This window comes from Chiroxiphia lanceolata, chromosome 1 (genome assembly GCF_009829145.1).
Source record: "Chiroxiphia lanceolata isolate bChiLan1 chromosome 1, bChiLan1.pri, whole genome shotgun sequence".
Lineage (NCBI taxonomy): Eukaryota > Metazoa > Chordata > Aves > Passeriformes > Pipridae > Chiroxiphia > Chiroxiphia lanceolata.
In genome coordinates, this window is record NC_045637.1 from 150770293 (window position 1) to 150795748 (window position 25456).

The window sequence follows — 25456 nt, forward strand, 5'->3', positions numbered from 1 at the left end:
GAAACAGAGTTCTTGATTTTATGAGTTCTTGAGCATATGCTCAAGTGTTACTTAGGAGGAACTGAGCAGGTCACCAACAAGGAAAATATATATGGAAGCTAAAATATATCCCCAATTTCACTGGGATAAACAGAAGCATAGAGGTGTCCCATGGTTGGGCTGCTCAACCCATTTCCTTGAAGAAAACAAAACTGAGAATGTTTTTATAGAACTCACCACTTGGAGCAGAGCCAAATATCCCATCCCAACATTATCGAAGTTTACAGGATAATTTGTCCATTTTCCACCATGAGACACACAATCACTTTTGTTATTAATGAGACTGATATCTCCTTTCTGGAGTATGCACTTTGAAAATCTTTTCCCAAACCATTTTAGTCCTAGAATGTTAAACGGGAGCCAAAAGACAACACAGACGAGCAAAACATTGAAGATTGAGGGGATAGCTCCAAGGAGTGCATCGACAACAACCTGAACGAAATGAATGAAAATAATAGTGAATTTTATGTTGTCATTTTCAAAAAAATCTTTAAATGCAGCCATTACAAAAAATTCACACCGACCCCCAATATCTTTACCTTTAACCCTTCAAATCTTGACAAAGCTCGTAGAGGCCTCAATGCTTTAAGAGTCCTGAGAGATTTCAGGCCACTCCCAGAGGAACAAGGTGATAGACCTTTGGGATCATGACTTAGTCCCCAGGAAACAAATGACAGCTGTGTTCATAGAATTGGAACTGGGATTATTAAATGGTAAACAAATTCTCCCTTGTTTGTGTTAGCAAACAATCATTACCTGAATGTTACAGTATCTTTGATCAGTAAGTCAAATTAAGAAAATACACATTAAATTCAAAGTTATTGTAATTTTACTTCATTCTTTTCTAATATATTTTAAAAAACCCTAAAGTCATGGTACATATTCTTTATAAATAGCCATGATATTAGACCTTCCTGTTGAAATTTCCTACTACTTCACAACTTTCAATGCTGACTATTCTGAAGCCATCAAACAACTACTCTGATGTTACCATCTGAATTCATAAGAAATATGTAGGAATTGAATACTGCACTTATCTCACTATTGGTGTTTTCAACATGTATCTTTACAGATATGCAAAGGATTGCTGGGATTTCTCTTTTGCAAAGCAAAAAGTACTTCCCTACATCTTTAACATTCTGGTAAATGATTTTTCCAACAATACTTTTCAACTCCCTTTACTATCTAAGCTTCTTCTCCTTCAAGGAAGCAACTCTACCTTTTTTTCTGTTTCTAAATGCCAAAATCATGGATTAATGGAATGGTTTGGGTGGGAAGGGACCTTTAAGATCATCTAGTCCAGAAATGCCAACAGCTTCTCATTTTTCTATCGTTTTAAGTAATTTGTTTTAGTTTTGTTTCTGATCACTAACTGAACTCCTTCTCTCCACTTGAAAAGGGTTTTAGAGCCATCATGGTCCTCAATGACAATGATACCTAATGGAATTTTCTTAAGCAACTTCTAGTTATTGCTGAAAATTTCCATTTAAATTTGTCCTAAGGTCTCTTTAAATTGCAGATTTTTCAGCTTTTGGAAACTGTCTATCACACTTGTAGTTATCTATAATTAGAAGTTACATGTAGTTATCTAGACTGAAAATGTCAAAAATCAAAATGTATGACAAGCTGAATATAATACTTACACATACAATGACAAAGTCAAGCAAACACCAGGAATCTGTGAAGTAACTGTGCAATCCATAAGCTACCCATTTCAGAAGCATCTCCAGCAAAAAGATGTAGCTAAATGTTATATCAGCATAATTTAGGATCATTTTCACTGTTTGTCTATTCTGCAGGTGAATATCTTCAAATGCCTGGAATTTCAGAATGCAGTTTTAAAATAATTTTTAAACAAATAGTTGTATGGAAAATTACTGTTAAATTGCACAAGAACACACAGTTTGCCTTATTACAACAATTTCATATTAAATTATGGGTAACCACCACTTAGTTTTATACTTAGAAGTAAAAAAATGAATTGTAAAAAAAGTACAATCTCATTTTCAGGTTGTTGAAAAATCACATACTTTCAGGTTTTTATGCTGGACATTTCAAAACTTGTCAGAGGATGGGCAATTGTGGTTACCACATTCTCGCTTCCCAAGGTAGTTGATAGTTTTGAAGGTGTTGGTCTAAATTCTTCACAATAAAGCCTGACTAGAACACATTAACCACTGTCTTTCAGGCTCTGACCTTCCAAATGAATGACAAACTCCTTATCTGGAACTGTTCATTCCTGGAATTACAGGTTTTTGCACCTAAACCTTGACCTGGAGGTTTTAGGAAAATGTTTTATTGATTGCTGCTGTTCACATCAGTGTTTGCTTGTGTTTAATGCATTTGCTGCCTCGCTAATTAATTTTAAATTTTTGGTATTGCCAGTCTACTCCCAATTCCTTTCACATCTTGCATTATTTCCTCACCAATCCTCCACTTCTCCCCTACCCACTTCATTGAGGTATTAACTGCAGACCTGATTTGCTCCCCTGCACGTAACAGATGCCTAAAAATCCAGTCTAAAAAGTCATGGAAAAGGTGGAGCAGGAGCATAGACCACTGAAAAATCATGGAGCAGAGATACTGCTATGTATAACGCAATAAAACTTATGCACTCCTGTTCTGCAGTGTTAGAAAACAGTGCTACTGCTTCTGGACCTAAAGGGGTCTTTCAATTGCACAACAATTAGGAGAAATGCCTCCAGAGCAGAGCTGTCCCTGTGTCCATGGGACTGTTCATTCGAATGTGGGTAAATGAGAACTTCTGGTATTCATGCACATAAACCTATTTGCCATTTCTGACCTTTTTTCTTGAGGAAGTTTAATAATGTGTCCTGATTCCCTGCTAAGCCTTGACTACCTTGACCTCCATCTACCAGTCAAACCACTGGCTCCTTAACAGTGATGTTTTTTCATACTTTTACACTACTGTTTTTCTAACTTTTTAAAGTGTCTACCTACTCTTAATTACTGTTACCTTAAAAAGTTGGAATCTACTTAAATTCCTAACTAACCTTCTTTTGCTCTGAGCACTGAGCATTTACCATGGACTTTTCTGTGCATTCTTTCTGTGATCACCACCTCTAATTTTCTTTCAAGGCATGGACACCATGGTGTCCCTTTGTTCTAACTGGTTCAGACAATTCCTTATCAGCATACAACTTTATAAACAAAGAAACCCAACCAAACAAAAAACGGACAAGTCCCTTTTTGCAAGAGGACAACAGTATCTTAGAAATGTGAAAGTTCTCACTGCTAAACATCTTCGATGACAAGAAAATGTTGTTGTTTTGTGTAATTTTTGCACCTGGGTACCAATTAGCTTTGTGTTCAACTTAGTCAGAATCTAGACTACATTAAAGAACAACTCAGTTTCCTTCCTTACTTCAGCTTGGTTCCACATGAATAGAGAGGAGCCCTCACAGGAATCCCAGGGATTTCCCTTGGAAACTTTTCCAAGGGAATTTTAAAGCAGACGGTTCAAATCTATGGTTCAGTGGACAACCTGAACTTAACGTACACAGAGCAGATTTTATTTGGCAAATTCTGACATTTACCACATAGATCCCTTTCAGACTATTTGGTTATGTTCCTTCTGCATTATAAAACATTCGTTTTAACAAATTACTTTCAGTCGACAGTGAATATGCTTTCAATTCACAGAAGTTCCCTTATTCTTGAATAGAAATGGATCTGATCAAGGTAGCAATGAAACATTACCTCACCTGTCAGTTTACAGCCAACTTCACTTTGAGATTCTAATTATAATGTTTAAAAACACTTTAAACATTTAGATGTGCTATTATTTTATTAAAAAGTGCAAAGTAATTTCAGACTCTGGTTTAGCCTTGTAATTAACACACAAGTGTATGAAGAGCTATGTTACATGAAAAACTACAATTCCATATAGTTAAATCCATATATTTAAATATCTAACTGGGGGAAAGCCTTATCACTGTTAAGGGATACATTTACTACACTTTTATCTCTCCCTGCTGGAAGGAATGTCAGAGTAGAAGAAATCAATTAAATACTATTATTTTCCTTTACTGACAACAATCGATTCAAAATTAGAGAAATTAAATGCAATTTACCAGTGCTGCACTGCTCAATACTATCACAAAAATCATAAAATATTCAAACCCGCTATGGTTAACAATTCTGTAGCAGGTTTTCCTGAAGTTCCACCAACTTCTGCCTGGAAACTTAGTGATATCCACTACACAACATGGGAAACGTTTACCACAATCTGAAAAGAGAAAGAACAGTATATTGGTTCCATGGAAAATGCTGAGATATGGAATCAAAACAGTACAAGGTATCTTAAAGAGAGTTTCTATAGACTAGAGAAAGAATGTGCTGTTTTACCTATGAGGTGATGCTGTGGTTGAAATGACCTAAAGCTAAAGAAAAGAAAAAACTTGTATGCAAAATTAATCTCTTTTAATAGAGCAACTCATACATGGAAAAAACAAATAAGCTTTTGTGCCCTTCTGCAGAAAGGCTGGTGAGCACAAGGAAAAAAGCACCTTTATTTTTATGTATGTTTATTTCTTCTTGTTGTTTTAAAAAGAGAGAGTACCTTACTAGTAGGTTAGTCAATTATTATTTTTACTGATTATTTCACTTTATTCCACTGCAGAGACATTACAACTACACTCCCTGTTCACTACTTTGCACCAGAAACAGTCTCCATGAATCTGTAAAGGCAGCAGGACTGAAGCATGAGAGTCAATGGAGTCTAAGGAGATGGTCAGGTAATCAAAGGCAGATGTCAACACTGGGATGAGCAGGAAAACAATTCTGCTAATTTGGACATATTCCAAGCAGATATTTTTTTAACACTGGTTCATTTGGTGTTAGCACAATACAGAAAAGATTCCTACTTTCTCCAAAACAGTCCTTAGGCAGGTGTGAGTTTTTAGTCTGGGAAAACCTCTCCAGACCAACAGCTGCATCCACACTGCTGGCTTCAGAAAAGCTGTGAGCAGCACCACATTTCTGCATGGGAGAAGGAGAAAGAGGAGAATTTATTTGCTTTTCATTAATAAGGTTAACAAACCAAAAATAAGGGACATTTATCAGTCCCCAACCTCCCTCTCCAAAGAATTCTGCAGTCTATAAATTACCTTACTGTTGCTGAACTACCAAAATGAAATTACAAACAATAGGACAGAAAAAGCCAATCCCTACTCTTTGTTTCCATGCTTTTAATTTAATAAGTTTCTTGGTTTCTTGTAGTCATCTAAACAGGACATGCAGGAAGAAGAAGACCTTCTTATGCTACAGCTTTGGACAAAAGTCTGACTTCTTCAGGCCAATTCAATTCTCTTTTCATTTTCAGAGATACAAACCATGTCTCAAAAGGCTTGAAGATGGGAAGGCCTAGCAGGATAGAAATGTATGTATGGTCTACACACCTCAAAGAATTGTAATTACTGGGAGGTAACCTGCACACTTGTAAAACTAAAGACAATAAGGAAAGCAAGTATAAGGAAAAAAGAGTAAAGAAATCTGTCAACCATAATGTGTAAGTGCCCTGAATGGCATGGAAAGGGAAGGCATGAGGATAGAGATAAGAATGGGAAGCCAGAAAAAGGGAGAATTTCCTCTGTCGACAGCCATGATGCTCTACACTAGTCTAAGGTCCTAAGTAATATTCACCATATACAAAAATGGAATTATTTAAATTAATGGGCACTGTAATGTTTTCAATATTATTTTTAAATATAAACACATTTCAATAATGTATAGCAAAGAAAAATTCTGGGAACTGTGCCTAAAACCAGAAAATGCTAATGGGGTTGGACTTTTGGGGGTAATAATCCAGAAAGATGCTGAACTTCCATTTAATTTTCTAGGTCATCAGAGGCAAGCCATGATTCTCCACCTTTTTTTTGACATGGAACTGTACTGTATTAGAATATTAGAATGAGCTGGGTTTCTATACCAGAAAAAGCATGATTGTTTAGGGAACCACTTCTAGAGAGCACCTTTTTTTATCCAGGAATGGCAGCAAACAGAATTATCCATAGAAACAAGTAGCATGTATCAGACATGCTTAAAGTCATGGTGTTTCCTGGTTAATTTCTGTTTACTTATTTTGTACAAAATTATACATTAAGTTACATCATTAACCGTGGCTATTGACGAGAGACAAACCTCCATGCCATTACTGCCTCTAGAGAGATGTGCCACCTCCACAGGCATTATACTTGCTACTCTTCAGAAAATCCCAACCTGACCTGTCATTGCTGAATGAGAGAACATCTGTGACAGTTTGAATCTCTAGCATATTCCACAAGATGATAAAAGTTAGAATTACCTCTTTTTGCTCTTGCTTTTCATGTGTTACTGTGAAAACATTTATAGTTTCAGGAGTCCCAGAAATCTGACTGAAGCTGCCTGACCTCTGCCGCTGTTCTTTACGTGGTAATCTGTCTTCCTGCAGGAAATTATGTAAAACAGTTGATTTTCCACATTTTTCTTTCCTGACAGCCATTCTTAAAAGTCAAAATTCTTTTAGAGAATCTAAAACATCCACAAAAGTTACAATCATAGAATCATCAAATCACAGAATGGTTTGGGCTGGAAGGGACCTTAAAGATCAACTAGTTCCAACCCTCCTGTCATGGGCAGATAACCTTCCACTAATATGTTTGTCTTTTTACAGATAATTAAATGATATCCTTAAAATGTTTGTAACAGAATGATTTCTTCCTTGATTTCATATAGTGTGCTCCTGAGGTTTTACTGTGGAAATGTATCATTCCCCAAGAAATACATTTAGCCCAGGGATGGATTCCTGCATCCAATTAACCTTTGCAGCTGGACCCCAACAGTCTCATGCTTCCAGTTACAGGCAGAAGACCTAAGTGATCCCAATCAGTTCTCAGTCCTTTTGTCTCCACAAGTTCCAAAAAAGACCAGATTCCACTGCAGCAGTTTTTGTCATCAAATGCTTCTGGATAACATATTTGAAATGGCCACAGATGATTCTAAGGTGATCAGCAATTTTTACTTTGAAAATTTTTCCAAAGATATTCCATTGGCAATGCCTCCTAATATGACCAAAACCATAGGAAATGGATCCTAGCAGTCCATCTAGACACTGACCACTGGAGACATTCCAAACCTACCTGTAAACATTCCTCTGTAACCTGCTTTAAGTGACGCTGCTTTTGCAGGGGGGTTAGACTGGGTGATCCAGAGGTCCCTTCCAACCCAAACAATTCCGTAACTTGGTGAAAAGAGTTCCTATAGCTCCTGTGTCCTATTTGACAGTTCCTCATGGGTGTGACAGACACCTGAAATATCTCAAACATGCCTGTGTATGATCATGACAGTACAAATGTCTAACGCACATGCAGAAAGACTTGAGCTTTATCCTGCCCAATGCAAGAAAATCACAAGATATAAAGGGGAATCCAAAGTATCATAGAGGTGAAAAGGTAATTAAAAAAAAAAAAATTCTTTTTTGAGGTGCAGCTTTTCTTTCCATTTTCTTTGGATGCCATGCAACTGAGGAGCAACATATAAGCAGCTGAAGAGGCCTGTGTTAGAAACTATCCAAGTGTAAGACAAAGGAGACAAAAAGAAGGAATGTTTGTCTTCATCAAACTTCGTTTATCAGTTGACAGGAATAGATGGAAACAAAACTGACAAAAGCAGAATTAGGGCTATCCACAAAGAGAATGGTGAAAAAGTGGATATTCAAAATGTCTTTGGCAAATGAAGACTATTTGGTAGCCCTTCCACTAGAAGAACAAAGAAAGTAAAATGGCAGAAATGACAGAAGGGATAATATTCACTGTTGTCTTTGAGATGGCAATTACAGATGTAAGTTACAGTATTTTTTTTAAAATGTGAATAGTTCTTACCTGTTTTCTGTGTTCTGTTTTGGTGAATACAATGTAGTCATCATCACTTTTGTCACTGTAACTCTCTGCTGCTTCAATGGGAACACAGGTACTGTGACTGCTGGAAAGATCGTATTTCCTTGATATTGAGGAATGCTCTTCATTATGGTAACACTCTATGTCAAAGCAATTGTTGTCTATGTATTTTCTGACATCTGTCATGGCATAATTATTATCCTCTATGTTTTTGCCAGAAATTTCTTCCAAAGTCTTCTTTTTGTCTGCTTTTCTGAGGCTTCCTTTCATTTTTCTACCACAAGGATCCAGAATTCTGTCTTTCAAAGACTTCAGGCCCTGGTGAATCTGTGCAAGGGCAATCTGATATTTAGTTCTTTCTCCAGATTCCTCTTGTCCTCCTGAGCTGTCAGTATCCAACAAATTCAGCAGCAGGGCAATGAACAAGTTGAGCACCTTGAAATAATTAAAGTAAGTTGGAGACACCACTCCTAACAGAAAAGATGCTTCAGAAACCCTCAGTCTTGCTTTCATCAACATTGCCATGAAATTATTTACTATTATATTGCAATATTGTTATAGTATGATCTGGCCCCTTCTGGAAGGAATGGTAGGAGAGAAAGGAAGGAAGTGAGGGTTTGGGTATATCAAATGTATTTTTACCTGCTCTGATGTCCATAATGTACGAAGAGATAGATATGTTGAAAAACAGCAAAGATGAATTTTAATAACACCACCATCCAAAAGGTTCTGGTATAGACCAATAAACCAAGCAGATGAAAAAGATTTTGTCTTCCAGTACATTTACATTCCATCTACTATATGTCATACAAACCAGAAAATCTGGGTATGGTAAACTCTTGATAATACAAGTTGATAAGCATTAAAAGCACTGAACAGTTGGTTATTGGATCCTACCAACACAAAAGATGAAGACATCAGACACCACATTATCAGAAGCACTGCACTTCTATACTGTGGGTAGAGGGAATAATTTTGTATTGCTTCTACCTCTTGTGTGAGAAAGACAGGGAAGAAGTAAAAAAAAAAAGAAAGATAGAAGAAAAACATGTCAAGTGACATCCAGAAAAGAGAATAGTGTGAATACTCTTGAAATGATAAAGTTTCCCTCTGCAAAAATCAGTTACCAGTGTTACTGGATGCATTCAGTAGGGACTGGGAATCAGCTTAAAACTCACCACCAGGTTTCCTATCACCAGGACTGGCAAGAAAATGGTAATACATTTCTGTTTTCCAGCCACTTCCATACATTCCCACATCATTTCAATCCATTCTCCACATAATATTCGGAATACAATCAGGACTGAATGATTGAAATCCTTCATATGCCAGCGTAAATCCTTACTGGAGCTTATTTTAGAGAAGTTTGTTTCATAATCACTGCCCAGAAGCTGCATTCCTAGTACAGCAAAAATAATTACAGTGAAACCCAAAACCAGAGTGAGGTTAGTCACAGCACTAGATGAGTTTAGAATTATTCTTATAAGAGTATTTAAGGTTGGCCAATACTTTGCCAATTTGAAGATCCTGATCTGTAAAATAAAACATAAGAGAAAAAAAGGGAGGTCAATCACGGTCCAGACAGCACAGCCCACATAAAAACCAGACCCTGCATTTATCATGCTACCTCTGCTGCAGTAACATTGTCATTTTTCCCCCCAAGAAAGGCTTTTAATTGTTTTGATGCAAAAGTGCTGTGCTTAAACCCCAACAGTTAATGTTATTGAGAGCAGAGAAGTATCAAAGGAAGGTTTCAAATTGTTTATGCTAAGTTAGATACGAGAGTGGGCCAGTGTAATAATGTTAATAGCAATAAAAAGTACAGGAATACAATTAAGTACTTGGAAAAGGTTATGAAATTACTGAGTTTTGGTCAAATTCAAAAAGAAAAATATTTTTTATACCTCACCAAACAGACTTAAAATAGGATCTGAAAAGCCAGGTGGGACCTACTCTATGTACTGCCATGAGTAAAAAGGAGGTATTTAGTCAAATTAGCATTCAGGGCTGTGAAAAATTCTCAGTCATGATAAACAAGGGAAAACAGATTTCAACTGTATTTCTAGACTTGTGGACTGAAATGCTAAGAAGCATTTTGAAATAATTAGTAAATTCAGCATTTAAAAATATGCAGTAAGGACATAAATACAAAAGCAATGTCATACACAGACACCTCAGAACGACTCCTCTTTCTCCCTAAAATGGAGGAAAGCACTGAAGAGCCCTCAAGGCCAAGACTAAGCCCTGAGGAAAGCTCTGTTATTTTACAAATCTCAGCTCAAAAGGAAAAGCTGTGAAGGAACTTTTTCTATTTATTCAGTGAAATATTCCTGTTGGCTCACTATTTACCAGCAAAAAGAACTGATTTGACAGATTCATCAGTAAAATAATGAGAGGGTATTTCACTGTAATCTTTCACAAATCTATACAATACACATACTTTTGAAAAACAGCAAAGAAATAATTACCAGCCGGAAAGTTGACAGATTGGTCCCAAAGCTCACTAGGCCAATCAAAACAACCAAGCTATCAAAAACATTCCACTTGTTCTGAAAATAGTAGTAAGGATCTAGAGCAATGATTTTCAAGATCATTTCTAGTGTAAAAATCAGGGTGAAGACCTGGAAAGACAAAAAAGAAATTCAGAAAAAAGTCATTCAAGAAGTCTGTCTCTTTATGGGACTTCCAGTATAAATACAGGGTTATAACTCCATATTCACCCTAACATAGACCTCACTTACCTCATGACTTAGAGGTAGCATTTTTCTGGTTTCTGGCAACATGCCAGGGTGCTCCATAGCCATTAATAAGGTGTTCAGGATAATGCAAACTGTGATAAAGAGTTCAACAAACGGATTCAAAATCACCAATTTCACCTTCTCTTTGACTGATCTCCAGAATGGACAACAATTCCAAACTAGACACTTTGGAGCAAAACGTTTCCACAATGCAGGACATTTCACTTTGGACTCTAGCAGAGAAAGAGGGAAGGTGGCATATGAATAATCCTATGTGGAATATCACAGTGTGAAGAAAAAGACAAATCCTATGTGGAATATCAATAGTGTGAAGAAAAAGACAATCAGTCAGAGAAAAAATTGGAAAGAAAAATCAATCTCATGTGAGTAGAATGGCGTCACTGAAAACAAAAACGTTTTGCTCCTACTACACAAACTAATCACAGGCTATTGCAGGTCACCATCAACAAATGTCATAATGACAGAAACAGGGGATATCACCCACTTCTTCGTATGTTTATTATTCTTTCCTGTGAGGTTGGGGAGGCCCTGGCATAGGTTGCCCAGAGAAGGCAACCTGGGATTGCTCAAGGGGTTGCTCAAGGCCAGGTTGGATGGGACTCTCAGCAACCTGGTCTAGTGGAAGGTGTCACTGCCCATGGCAGGGGGTAAGAACAAGATTGTCTTTAAGGTCCTTTGCAACACAAAGTGTTCCATGATTCTATGATTATACTATTAAAGGATGACAAAGGATCTGCATTAAGGAGAGAAATCACTGCTTCTGGGAGAATGACAACCTGTTTCCTGTGGGTTGAACCTGCCCAGCCACAGGTGTCCATAGCTGAGGACAGGGTTATAAGTGAGGTTGGAGGAGAGCTCAGGAGATCTGTAGTGCAACCCCCTTCTCCAAGCAGGGTCAGCCATCAGGTCAGAGACTGCACAACCTGTTCCTCTGAAAATGGGCAACGTTTCTGCTCACACACACTTGGAAATTCTCTTCTTTCAAGCAAGTTGGTCAGACATGATTTACCCTTGGTAACTGTGAGTTACAGACACAATTATATGAGATAGGAGAATATTTATTCTACTGAAATTTACATTTGCAGCATAATTTCCCCTAGTTGTTTTAAAATAATACTGAGTGTTTGAGACAGTTTGATCTCTCAGGTCACATTACACCATGTCATAGGAAAAATGACTCACCTGAAAAGTCTGTAAGAATAGCAGCTGCACTCATTAACCTCTGTCTTCGGAAAGGATCATTAATAGAATCCACTGACACATCATAGGACAGCAGGATCTTCCTCTTTGGTTGGAAAGACAACAGAAGGTAACATACCAAGGGAATATGAAAAACTGGCAATACAAAAATTATGTCCAGCATGAGATAAATATGCCTTTTTAAACAGACATTGAAGGAAAGCTTTACTTTGGTGACAATATATAAACCAAAAAATACAACACTATCAGGTTTTTGCTTTTGAAGGCAAAGGGCATTTCAACAAAACCAGTGAATTTCTTCATGATGTTGTTTCCTTCGGAAAATATTTAATAACAATAATAATGTCATTATAGAAGAAGTATAGAAACATTAATGGGGCAAGGGAAAAGAATCCTTCCATCTTTCCAGTGACTGATGACAAGAGCAGACAAAAAGAACACTGGTCATCAGTTTGAATAAACTATTGCCTATTTAACAATGATAATTATTGACTATTAATAAATAATATATATTTATTAATATGAAAAATAGTCAAGTAGTTAATAAAAATTATTGTTTTTTCCAGCACTACCAGGCCTATCTAGATCTCTACTAATATTGAACTGCTCAAAATTAGGAATGGCACTACTTTTATTTTCATTAGAAGCCACAGAATGCTCAGCTCAGTGCTCCTGATGTGAGCTCAAGGACAGACAGGCCAAAACTTGTATCTTATGGGATACACTGAATTATTATCAAATATTCTGTTCATGACACATTAGCACACACACTTTCTCAAGATTAAGTAGACAATTGTAAAACACGGGCTGCAAAGAAAATGTGAGACTCTGAGGTAGAGAAAATCAGAAAGAATTTCACTGAATTTTCAGAGAATACCCTGAATTGGAAGGGACCCACGAGGATCATCCAGTTCCAGATCTTAAGTGAATTGCCCATGGAGGGATTGAACCCACAGCCTTGGTGTTATTAGCACCAGGCTCTAACCAAACAAAGATTCCAGTATCAGGAAGGATATAATTAGAATTACCAGTTGACAGGGAACCAGACAGACTGGGAGGGGACAGACTGACTACATCACAATGCCCAGTACCTTGATATTCCCTCTCAGCACAACTTGAATGAAACTGATATCCTTGGCCTCAGGGGTTTAATAATCATTATTTCTCTTTGCCATTTTGATATTTTAATGAAAAACTACCCAAAATTTAGCTGATAGAACTGTCATAGAATGGACATAGCAAAGGAATTGACACTGACCTGGTTACTGCTGCTCATCTGTCTTTAGCTGAGGGAAATAACTGGGGATGAGAAACTGGGATTTAAAATAGGGATATGCTCTAGAGGAGTAGTCCATTCAAGTTTTTATAAACTGATTAAGTCCTACCAAAATGTTTCTACCTGATATGCTTTTTTCTCTTTGACTTACTGTCTTTAGCCTCTTTTTGTGATGAAAGTAGAGAGCACATTGTTTGAAGAGTCCTCAGCTGCCGGAGAGACACCAGTAATTGTCATGTTTGTTGCAGTTTATATTTATTTGACTAATGAAAGAACTCTGTGTCAGAGCATCTCAAATTGGATCATGCTCTAGGTTTTTCTTTTTTTTTTTTTGGTTTTTTTTTTGGTTTTTTGGGTTTTTTTTGGTTTGTTTTTTTTAATATGAAATTATTTTAATATCAAATACTAATGTGCACTACTGACATATAGTAGCCGCTTCCAACTTCCCTTTCAAGTCTATATGTGCTGTCTCCCTTACAACCCAAAATATAATTTTCAGATTGCTTTAGAAAACAAGTTATTCCAATGAATGCAAGAAGGAGGGAAAAAAACAAAAACAAAAAATGCAAACAAAGAAAGCTTTTCTGCTCAATGAATTGTCATATCACACCTACGTCTAATGAATATATTTTCTATTTTGAATACTTACAAGCTTCTTGTGGCAGTGACAAGGCTGTGAATGAAATATTTGCTCCTCTTTCTCCTGATCACCTAAAATTATATTTTGTCTTAAAATAGGTATTTCTCTAATACTCTCTCTCCCTTTTGAATTTTTCAAGTCAGCAACTGGCATTTCAGACTCAACGTGCAAGGCCTTACTACTTTCTGCTGCAGCCAACTCCTGTAAAAGAAAAGGCCAAAGTCTATTAACACAAGGCAAATGCCAACACAGGGACTAGGATAATATTCAATTTAGTTTTTACTCATTAAATTATTATGCTCTCTGAATGCTTTACACTAACAATTCCTAGTTTCAAATGTTAAACTGCTATAAAAAGACAGGAGTACATAATGCTATTCACAATATAGAAAGACAAAACAGGATTACTTGTCAGCTGCTGTAATTCAATTTTACCCTTGTCACTTTAGATATTGTGTTTTGTCTCTGAATTACAGATTACGGTGTATCCTTTTACTTCCTTTTATTGCTTTGAAAAGGACCTTGAGTCCAAAGACAACAGAACACAAGGGACTCAATCTAAATCCTTTTCTTAAATACTAATCCTGTCAAAAGGAAACTAGAAGGAAGAAAAGCCTAAGTAAAGCTTGGTAAGCTGGAATGTCAGGCAGGGAAACATTACAGAGCTGCCAACAGCTCTAGAGGAGGAACTTGGTAAAATGGTGATGCCTTACAACTTAATGAGGAAATCGGATAGTTGCTAGAGAATATTTGCATGGCCTCTTACAAATCTGACATTTTTGACTGCAAGCAGTAAATCAGAAGTATCTTTTATAAAAACTTACAAGATACAATAGGTCTCACCAATAATTGTCAACCCATCCTGTTGCCTTGGCTTAGAGCTTCACTTCTGGTGGATGAGAAGCTTGAGATGACCCAGCAGCGTGGGCCTGCAGCCCAGAAATAACTGTGTCCTGGGCTGCATCATGAGGAGCATGGGCAGCAGGTCAAGGCAGTTGATTCTCCTTCTCTGCTTCCCTCTCATGAGACCCCACCTGCAGTACTGTGTCCAGCTCCTGTGTCCCCCCCAACATCAGCAGGATATGGACCTGCCTAAGAGCATGGAGATGCTCTGAGGGCTGGAGCACCTCTGCTCTGGGACAGGCTGAGAGAGTTGGGGTCGTTCAGCCTGAAGAAGGGAAGGATCCAGGGAGATCTTACAGCTCCTTCCAGTGCCTGAAGAGGTTCCAAGAGAGCTGGAGAGGGACTTTTTACAAGGGCAAGTCGTGACATGACAAGGGCTAATGGTTTTAAAGGGAAAGAAGAGAAATTTCAATTAGATGTTATCAACAAATTCTTCCCTGGCAGGGTGGTGAGGCACTGGCATAAGTTGCCCTGAAAAGCTCTGGATACCCCATCCCTGGAAGTGTTCAAGGCCAAGTTAGATGGGGTTTGGAGCAATCTAGTGGATTGGTCTAGTGGAAGGTGTTCCAGACCATCCTGGACTGGAGGATCTTGATGGTCCCTTGCGATCCAAACCATTCTGTGATTCTATGACTCAATGATTATCAGAAATAAAAACAGGTGATCCCTGGACCCTTACAGACCAAGGCATGAATGATTGGAACAATACTATGCCAAGAGGAAACATTGTGGAAATCTGATGTGTGTCTATTAACTCTACTGTCTAAAGACTATTCCTGCGCTTGTCAACTGATAGACCTCCTGCATCCTGTCACTCAGAAAGAGGCCTGACAACCTTTAAAATGCTGAGCACTGTGGCTTCTGGAAGGCTTTTTGATCAGGCCTGAAATCTATCAGCACTGGAACCTCCAACTTCTGGGAACTGCAGAAATGACAATTTTTCTCATGGATGTAAACGTATCCACTCATATTTCCTTCATGAGACTACACAGTAATAGCAAGAAGGAATACCCAGAGAAAGGAATTTCTGTCCACAGCAATAATGGTAGTGTACAAGAATGGGGAAAACCATGGAGTGCAGCACCTCTGCAATACCATAAAAGGTACAAACTTGCCAGCAAACCATTCCTGTAAAATGTCAGGTCTGCAAATCCTAAAATTCAATGATGGTTTTTTGTTCCACAGAAATGTTTATATATTCAATTACATATATACATACACAGATGCATTTATAGAGACACAAAGAGAAATGAAGTGTGAGAAAGTATTGCAAGAAGCACACGTTTAATTCAAAACATCATTTCCCGGATTCACATACAGAAGAAAACAGAAGGAACCATTTATTATATGTAATAATTTACAAACCTGTTCTTTCTTTATAATTTCTTGGGCTTCCTGAAGTAGTTTTTTCTTGGCCTCTCTTTCAGCTCTGTTTTGCTCTTCATATGTCATTGTTACCACAGCCAAGATCAGATTGAAGAGATAAAATGAGCAGAGAAAGATGAATATGATAAAAATAAAAAAGTGGATCGCGCCAGATGTATAGATAGTCTGTGAGGAAAAGGTAAAAGTTGTGATATATCCTTAACAAACTATTATTTACAATACAATTTCAAACTAACTTTAAACAATTTTATTTCCTATGCAATACAAAGGGTTAACATACTGCACTATTTTCATTAAACAAGAGTAGAATCAACCTCTGGTCCAAGTTATACAGAAGGTCTAGAAATACACCCTGTCAAGAGTTCCCTCAGCCTTGAAGTAAATGGATTTCAGATCTTAAAATCCTCTCTATATTCACACCAGACAACGCAGAGAGAACCGTGTCTTGCAGAATATACCATCTACGGAGTCTTTCTGCAGTGCGTTTTGCAATCGGATATGTCTATCTCGTATTGGCCTCATTAGCCACCAGTGTGCTGTAATAAATGTAGATAGAGCCTTCCTTAATCTTCGTTCACGAAGCCTCGCCATGATGATGACGATGATGATATTCACACCATGTTTTCTTTCTAGCATAACACCTCAAATATTCATTACAATACCTTAAACTGCAAGAAGAATCAATAAGACCCATTCTTAAAATTAAATTAAATTAAATGTCTCCCAGCAAATCAGGCAAATGAACCTCAGAGGTTAAGTGATGAGAAGACAACTTCAGCAGTGAATAGCTATACAGGTAGTTACAGAAGAAATAAATGAAACTCAGAAATAAAGACGGGATTATCTAAACAACCATGAAAGATGTTATAATTACAGAATCAGAGTCAATATTGAGAGTGATTATCCTTCTCTTACATTTGTTTAAATGGCAGCAGAGGAGATGGCTCAAAATTAAGCTCCGAGACATTTAAATGACAAAAAGAAATTATATCTATTCTAAAAAAGAAGTCTTAAGTTAATAAGGGTTGATGGGAAAAAAAAGTTAAAATGGACAATATGAAATTTACAGAACAAGGTAGAGGATAATTCTTGTCTAGCAAAGGCACTGTATAGACATAAGGGATCCAGAGAGTTGTCTACATGCATTTTTATAGCATTTCTGAAAATAAACCCCACCAGAATTCAAAAGTTACATTCAACTCTCTGAATCAAAACATCAAGCCTCCAGATTTTTAGTATCAGTTGTCAAAAATGATCTGAAACTAAAGTGGTGAGCCAAAAGGTTTGGTGAGGAGTCAGGACTTAAAAGGAAGAGGAACAGAGAAGGCAGCAAGTCCTCACGCTCCCTGCAGCAGCAGTGAGCTCACTGGCTGGATCTGCTGGTTATCCCAACTATTGGGGGGTTCCATACTGATATTTCACTCTTAACCACTGACCCCAGTGTGTTCTCCTACAGAACTATGGGCATTCCCAGCAGGATTGCTCCCATTTGATGTCCCTTGCAGAAGGTGTTACAACTTAGTCACTTGAACCTACTTCCTTAATATTTACATGGATTTTGAAGGAAATGTGGTGTCAGTAAGGTTCAAACCAGTAGAGATTTTTCTAGTGGCTCTGAATTGCATTTGTCAAGTCATTCTATCAGGTAATAAAAGTACCCACTTGTCTGTAGAGACGCTCCCAGGAATCCTGTGTCATCAGACGGAATACAGAGAGGAAGGCCGAGCCAAAATTATCAAAACTTGTATAACCAAAGTCCGGATTCTGCCCAATGCTCTGGCAGGTATAGTTTTCTGGGCACTCTTTCCTAACCACAAAATAAAGATTAAACAATACTTACTTGGAGATTTAACGGCACCCAAAAGCACCCAATAGTCAACACCAAATTTATTCAGTTTATCTGAAAGTCCATTTCATTATTCCCCAATTTAATTCTGCCAGAAGGGCTGATTTATATCAAACCATCCTAGAAAACCATTTGTCTCATCAGAGAAAACTAGACAGAAATCTTAGTTTAGGACTAGACAAAAAGTCTCCTCTGCTGTAGGTTATATGCAAACACACAGAGAGGGGAAAAATGGAATTATTTTTACTTTTAAATAATTCACCAAGATGAAGAGAGGAGAGTTTATTAATATCTAACAGGTCTTTACTGATCTCTTCCTCTCCTCATTTATATCATTCTACCTTACCAGTACATTCCCAGTGGTTAGCAACAAATTACATACATAAGTGGTTGCATCCTTGTACTTCATTCTTTTTCTGAGGTGAAATATCTACCTTTTAATTTAATGACACACAAGCACCCTATCCTCCTGAAAAATCCTCACCATTCCTTTAGACCAGAAATAAAACCACAGTACATCTGGAGGAACAAATTAAGAAAGTACTAAAACTGCTTTGTTCACTTACTTGGAACTGAACCCACAGAGCGTTATCGCAGAAGAACCATTTATTCTGTGGCAGATATCTAACAAAAAATAAATCAAGGAATCATAAAGTCAGAAGTTGTCAGTTTGCACAGCCTGCTGACAGGAAACCATACATTTACTGCACTTGATAAACACCCTGATGGATCAAAGCTCTGGGAAGGATCCTTTCACAACAAAGGACGTATAGGGCTGATTCTCAGTGGATTTGTCTCTATGACAGACTAAAAAAAGTAGCAACTATTACTGCACAACTCACAATGTAAGATTTCATTTGGTCTCTGGTAAAAGTAAGAGTCTCTGTGAGAAGGAGGCAAAAATCCCTGAAATATAGAAAAAGTGATGGGAAAATAACCATTCCCTGCGCAGTACCCCTAAAATTAGGATCCCTGTGCATCATGGCTGGGTTTCGCGAATGAAGATTTGGGAAGGGCTCTACCCACGTTTGTTGCAAGTGCGTTGGTGACTAAAAAGGTCAGTACGAGATAGGTACATCGGGTTGCAAAAGGCACAGCAGAAAGACTCATTAGATGGTATGTTCTGCAAGGCACAATTTTTTCTGTGTTGTCTTTTCTCCTCAAGGGTGATCCTGCGTGCGTTCTCAAAAGCATCAGCAGCATTATAGATGGTGTGTCTCCAGGCCAGAGTAGACCAGTTATGTTGATCAATATGATCATCATATTGTTGTTTCAGGGAGTCCTTGTATCTTCTCTTTGGGGTTCCTCTCTTTTGGCAGCCGGTGGCAAGTTCACCATAAAGCAGGATCTTAGGGAGGCAATGGTCCTTCATCCTGGAGACGTGCCCTGCCCAACGCAGCTCTGTTCTCAGCAACATGGCCTCAATACTTGTGACTGCTGCTTGTTCAAGAACAGATGTATTGGTCACATAATCTGACCAGTGGATGTTTAGGATTGTGCGGAGACAGCGCTGATGGAAGCGTTCTAGGAGACACAGGTGGTGGTCGTAGATGACCCATGATTCAGATCCGTATGAGAGTAGACAGTACTATGGCTCTGTAAACACTGATCTTTGTACTTTTCTTCAAGTGTTTATTTCGCCAAACTCTTTTATAAATCTTTCCAAAAGCACTATATGCCTTTGCTAATCTGTTGTCTATCTCTCCGTCAATTTTACCATCCGAGGAGATGAGGTTACCTAGGTAATTAAACTACTGAACTAATTTGAGTTCTGATTCGCCAATGGTGATATGGGGATGAAGGAAGACTTCCTGAGGTGCTGGTTGATGGAGAACTTCTGTCTTCTTTAAGCTGACTTCCAAGCCAAAGAGCTCAGTAGTGTCTGCGAAGCAGGATGTTAAACGCTGCAGGGCTGCTTCTGTGTGGGCGACAAGGGCGGCGTCATCAGCATAGAGCAGTTCCTGGACAAGATGGTTTAAGGCCTTAGTGTGGGCCTTCAGTCGCCTTAGGTTGAATAGGCTTCCATCAGTACCGTATGGGATGTAGATACCGTCCTGATCATCAAGGTCTGCTGTGGCCCTTTGGAGCATCATGCTGAAAAAGATTGTGAATAGGGTTGGTGCAAGAACACAACCTTGTTTCACAACATTAGTTATTAGAAAGGGCTCAGAAAGTGCATTGCCATATCTGACTTGGCCGTGCTGATCCTCATGCAGTGAGATGATCATTTTAAGGAACTTGGGGGGACATCCTAAATGTTCCAAAATCTGCCATAGACCTTTTCTGCTCACAGTATCGAAAGCCTTGGTGAGGTCAACAAAGGTTACATAGAGACCTTTGTTCTGTTCCCTACACTTCTCTTGCAGTTGTCTGAGAACAAATACCATGTCTGTGGTGCTCCTGTTGGCTCTGAAACCACACTGACTTTCAGGTAGAATTCCTTCTGCTATGGTGGGTATTAGTCTGTTCAAGAGTATTCTTGCCAGGATTTTGCCAGCAATGGAGAGCAGAGTAATATCATGGTAATTTGAGCAGTCTGATTTAATATCTTTCTTCTTATACAAAGTGGTGATGACTGCATCACGAAGGTCTGATGGTAGCTCGCCTAGTTCCCAACAGCGCACCAAAAACTCATGAAATTTCGTATGGAGAGCAAGGCCCCCATGTTTCCAGACTTCGTGTGGAATTCCATCAACCCCAGCTGCCTTGCCAATTTTCACCTGCTGTATGGCCTTGAGGGTTTCTCCTAAAGTGGGGGCAGTATCCAATTCATACTTTACCGGTTGTTGTGTGACGGACTGAATTGTTGAGTCTTGGACTACACAGTTGGTACTGAAGAGAGTCTGAAAGTGTTCAGACCATCGATTCAGAATGGAGGTTTTATCTGTTAGAAGCATTTGACCATCTGCGCTTAGTCGAGGGCTTTGGACTTGGTATGTAGGCCCGTATGCTGTTTTCAAGGCCTCATAGAATCCTTTGTGATCACCTGTATCTGCGCATAATTGTGTTTTTTCCACTAGATTGATCCACCACTTGCTCTGGATGTCACGGAGTTTCTGTTGGAGCTTGCTGCATGCAAGACGAAAGGCTGTTTTTCTTGCGTGACAGGATGGCAGTGCAAGGTGTGCTCTTCTTCTTCAACAAATCCTGGATTTCTTGATTGTTTTCGTCAAACCAGTCCTTGTTCTTCTTGAGGGAGAACCCTAAGGATTCTTCGGAGGATTGTAGGACACTGCTTTTAATATGGTGCCAAATTGTTTCAGGAGAGGAATCTGTAGAATCTGTGGAATGGTTTTCAAGCCAAGTTTGAAGGTTTGCCTGGAATCTGTCTCTTACTGTGGCTGATTGGAGATTGTTAACTTGGAGTCTTCTCTTTGGGATACTGCCCCTTTTAGATTTGAATTTGAGATTGAAGTTGAGTTTACAGCACACAAGCCAATGGTCTATTTGGCATTCTGCGCTGGGCATCATGTGGGTATGGTGGACATTGCGGACATTACTCCGTTGCACCAAGACATAATCGATGAGGTGTCAATGCTTACATCTGGGGTGAATCAAGGTTGTCTTCAAACTGTTTTTCTGCTGAAAGATAGTATTAGTGATGGTGAGCTGTTGCTCTGCACAGAATTCTAGCAGAAGGCGACCATTATCATTGCAGTTTCCAACATCATGCTTGCCTAATATTCCTTTCCAGTCTTTAAAATTCTTACTCCTCTGGCGTTGAAATCACCAAGGATAATGATCTTATCATCTGCAGGCACCTTTTGGGTAAGGCAGCGCAGGTCAGTGTAAAATTTATCTTTTTCAGCAGGGTCTGCTTGGAGATTTGGGACATATATACTAAAGACGACAACGTGTTGCTTGTTGTTTAGCGGAAGGCGTAGGGAGATAATGTGGTCAGAGTGACCTGTCGGCAGATTTTCGAGTTTAGGAACAATAGAGTTTTTGATCATGCAGCTGACTCCTGAGAGATGTTTTTCGGTTCTGGGCTTGCCTGACCAAAAGAATGTGTAACCGGCACCATGTTCTCTGAGGCTGCCTTCCTCATGAAGGCGAACTTCACTGAGAGTAGCAATATCCATGTTGAGACAAGCCAGTTCATGGGCAATTATGACAGAACGACGCTCAGGACGTCCGCTGTCCACAGAATCAAGCATGGTTCTGATGTTCCAACATGCTAGAGTTAATTTAGGTACACCTTTGGAGGCAGGTGCATGCCTTTGTCTTTTGATCTTTGTGTGACCGCATTGGAAGAAGATGCCCGTTGACCTGCGGTTAACCAATCGGGTGAAGGTGGAGATAAGCTTTGTTTAGGCCACCTTTTCTAGGCCCCTCTCTGAGTGGAACAAGCAGTGCTGTCCTTGAAAAGGCTGCTTGGTCATTCAGGGTGCTGCCCCAAGAGACTGTCATCTTCAGTCAGTCTCAAATGACCAATATCCTGAACCGCCTGCATGCAGGGTTGAGTCTGCGGCTTCCAGTGCACCTTTCAGCTGCCGTTTCAACCCTCGCCCGTCGCTACAGGACTTTTTGCATGTGGGTAAAGCCATCAAGCCTGCGCAATGGATTTCTTAGGTGAGATGCAGTATGCGCGGAACTGAACCCACCCTTTAATCCTAAGGTTCATCTACCAGAGCCGAGCAAGCTTGGATGGTGGCAGCGAGGTCCTCAGGATGTAGGTTTAATTAGAGTGACCTTCTCTTAGACTGATGGCCTTACAGGGCTAAGAAAGCTCCATCTGCCCGGGTTTGGGATTAGAGTTGTCCTTCTCCTAAGATGACTGCCAGAAGGCTAACGAGCTCATCCTGCCCAAGAATGTAGTGTATCTGGTGCTACGGTTTTGACCTGTCTGGCATGGGTGACCCTACTGAAGGCATGTACCATCGCCAGTGTAGCTCACAACCACATAGGGGTACAGAGGTTTCATTCCTATTAGAACGATTTGGGCAACTCTTTCGTTTCCTACTTTGCTATCACTTAACTATATACAATCTCCAGGAAATACCCAGGAACACCCCTTTGTCCTGACCACCCTGTCAGGATGCAACAGAGCAAAGCAAATATATCCCGAACATGCCGAACCTGGGCAGTAGCTGCAGGTGAGCCAAAACCAAACAAACAGACAAACCGTTCTGGCCCCCATACCCATCCAAGGCTGGGGTGCCTTTCAAGGCCCCAGCCCAGCCGGGGCCCCCAACATTCTAAAAGAACCCATTATCCACCCTGACCTTATCCTTACCCCACTTTGTTGCCGCATATCTACAGGCACACTGCTCACCTGCAACGTTTCATACAGGATTGCCCCGCTCGCACTCCCGCCAGTCTCAGGACCCCCATGGCCCACTCAACACCCTTCCCCTCCCCCAAACCTGGAACGGCAAACCTCTGTGTGTTTTGAAGCTCCCCATTCCTCTTCCACAGGGGCGCAGCACCCACTGGCGAGGCTCTGCCTCTTTCTCTCCTCTCTCCCTTTGGGGTCAGGGCAGAGGCTGCCAGCGGCTGTGTCAGGGGGCCAGGGTGTCCCCGGAGTGGTGGGTTGTGGCATGGGGTCGGACAGGGTGTCCCCGGAGCCCGCTGGGCCGGTAAAAAGGCAAATGCTTATAGAAAACACAGCCCCATCTATCCCACAGGCTGCCAATCTTTCTCCAAATCCAAGATTCACTAATTTCACATTCACTTGTCCCAGAGACTTCCTATTAAGACTCGTGCAAACGGAAGGGTTTTCCTTCTTGGGAGAAATACATGCAACTATAGTTTAACATATGTCTGAAATTCAAAACATATACGGGAAGATGCACAGATTATGTAAAGGGAGAAAAGAATAACATTTACCTTCATCACTTGGTACATAGATCTTGGGATCCTTACATAATGAGTCATTGTACACAGTATTATTGAGGATGCATTTGTATCTTAAATTGCCCATAAAAAGCTGGAGGCCTATTAGGGCAAACATACTTAAGCAAAATACAGTCAAGATCAACACGTCAGCAAGTTTCTTAACAGATTCAACAATTGAATTTACCAGGATTTTCAGACCTAGAAAAATAAGATCCAATAATATGCAAAATGAGAAGAGGAATGCAGTGACATTCCCATATGACAAGACACAGCAGTTGCAAGTCTGTTAAAAACAATCAGAGTAAACAGGTTTGTAACTTCTGAGTATTAAATGAGGTAAAATGAAGCACAGGAGTGACTAAAGCTTTTTTACCTAAATTTCCTAAACATGACTTTTTTGGCTTCTGCTTAGTACTAACACTAATTTTACTGTCTTGCAAATTCTAAATTAAGATGGTATCCTAGCAAAGTCTTAGAAACTTTAATAAATAGGGGTAGCTTTCTGAAAGTATTGCTGAAAGTATTGCACTGAATCCAGATAGCGGCTGTGGTCAGTAAGGAAACAAATGAATGTCTCAAATATTTTGAAGTCAGCATTCTCGGGAAAAAAACAGAGAAGATTAAGCCGCTGAATCTTAGCAAGCTAATTAAGCTAAGGAAACAGAAATATGGGGGTATAACCATATTATGCTAAGAGAACACATCAAATAGAGGAGGCTGCTCCAGGAACACAAAAGTAAAACAACAAAGGCATTGGACTAAGTAAAACTGAACATTAGTGATGGGATAAAAAAAAGCAGAAATTAAATTTGCCTTTGTCAAAACCATTTGGAGGAAGATGATTAAAACAATTCTGTTAGGATGCTACTGAGAGTTACTACAGACTGTAAAACAGTCACACCTTGAGATCCCATCAGCAGTCACAGGAAATGACCAGAAAGCTGAGAACAAGAACAGGAGAGGAATCAGAATTAACACACTGGTGAAATGGAGAGAATATCAGTTCCTTACCTGGTATTACTGAAATGGCTTTCAAAATCCTCAGTGCTTCGACGGTTCGAAGAGCTGAAACATCGCCTATATTTTGAGACAGAATATACCTATAAAATGAAAGCACATGTAACTGAATGCCAAGGATGTTGCTTTTCAAACCATAAGCTTGTTGAGCCAGTCTATGACTATTTTTCTCCTTACAGGTATAAATGGTGGTTCAAGCACAGTAACTCTTTAGCAGGTAGGATGCCAAACACTCTCAGGAATTTCAGCAACATCACATAGTATTTTGTCTGTGGGTTTTCCCTTCAATGTAAAAGAACAACTGAGTTGTACTTACATTACAATAATAACAGACAGATCCAAGCAGTTCCATGGATCTCGAAGAAAGGTAAATTCATTCCAAACAAATCCTCTTGCTACTATTTTTATCAATATTTCAATAGTATATATGCCAGTAAAAGCACCTCTGAGAAGGAAAGTGTATATTAGGATTATAGAAATAAAAATATTAATGAGATTGAGTCACATTCAGGCACATTCAGGCATTTTCTATGATAGGACAGACTATATTACTTTCTGAAGCATCATGGGTATAAGCAAATATGTTCCTGAATTCTAGTAAGACTGCAGGTAGCAAATCTGTAACACAAAAGTTCACAGAAGCCGACAATATTATTT

The 25456-nt window shown here is 39.1% G+C and overlaps 1 protein-coding gene across 1 annotated transcript in view; it reads right to left on the reverse strand.

The window, feature by feature from the left end:
• Window positions 1-25456, reverse strand: part of LOC116788218 (sodium channel protein type 5 subunit alpha-like) — a 36187-nt gene that overhangs the window by 7138 nt on the left and 3593 nt on the right. Inside the window, exons 3-20 of the mRNA XM_032690880.1 lie at window positions 25116-25242; window positions 24794-24882; window positions 23768-23980; window positions 18511-18568; window positions 17761-17905; window positions 16078-16263; window positions 13819-14010; window positions 11876-11978; window positions 10676-10905; window positions 10403-10555; window positions 9113-9466; window positions 7920-8369; window positions 6365-6484; window positions 4926-5040; window positions 4134-4288; window positions 1683-1856; window positions 579-716; window positions 217-471 (exon numbers count right to left, since the gene is read on the reverse strand). Coding sequence (XP_032546771.1) covers window positions 217-471; window positions 579-716; window positions 1683-1856; window positions 4134-4288; window positions 4926-5040; window positions 6365-6484; window positions 7920-8369; window positions 9113-9466; window positions 10403-10555; window positions 10676-10905; window positions 11876-11978; window positions 13819-14010; window positions 16078-16263; window positions 17761-17905; window positions 18511-18568; window positions 23768-23980; window positions 24794-24882; window positions 25116-25242 — 3257 coding nt within the window. The remainder of the gene's footprint in view (window positions 1-216; window positions 472-578; window positions 717-1682; window positions 1857-4133; window positions 4289-4925; window positions 5041-6364; window positions 6485-7919; window positions 8370-9112; window positions 9467-10402; window positions 10556-10675; window positions 10906-11875; window positions 11979-13818; window positions 14011-16077; window positions 16264-17760; window positions 17906-18510; window positions 18569-23767; window positions 23981-24793; window positions 24883-25115; window positions 25243-25456) is intronic.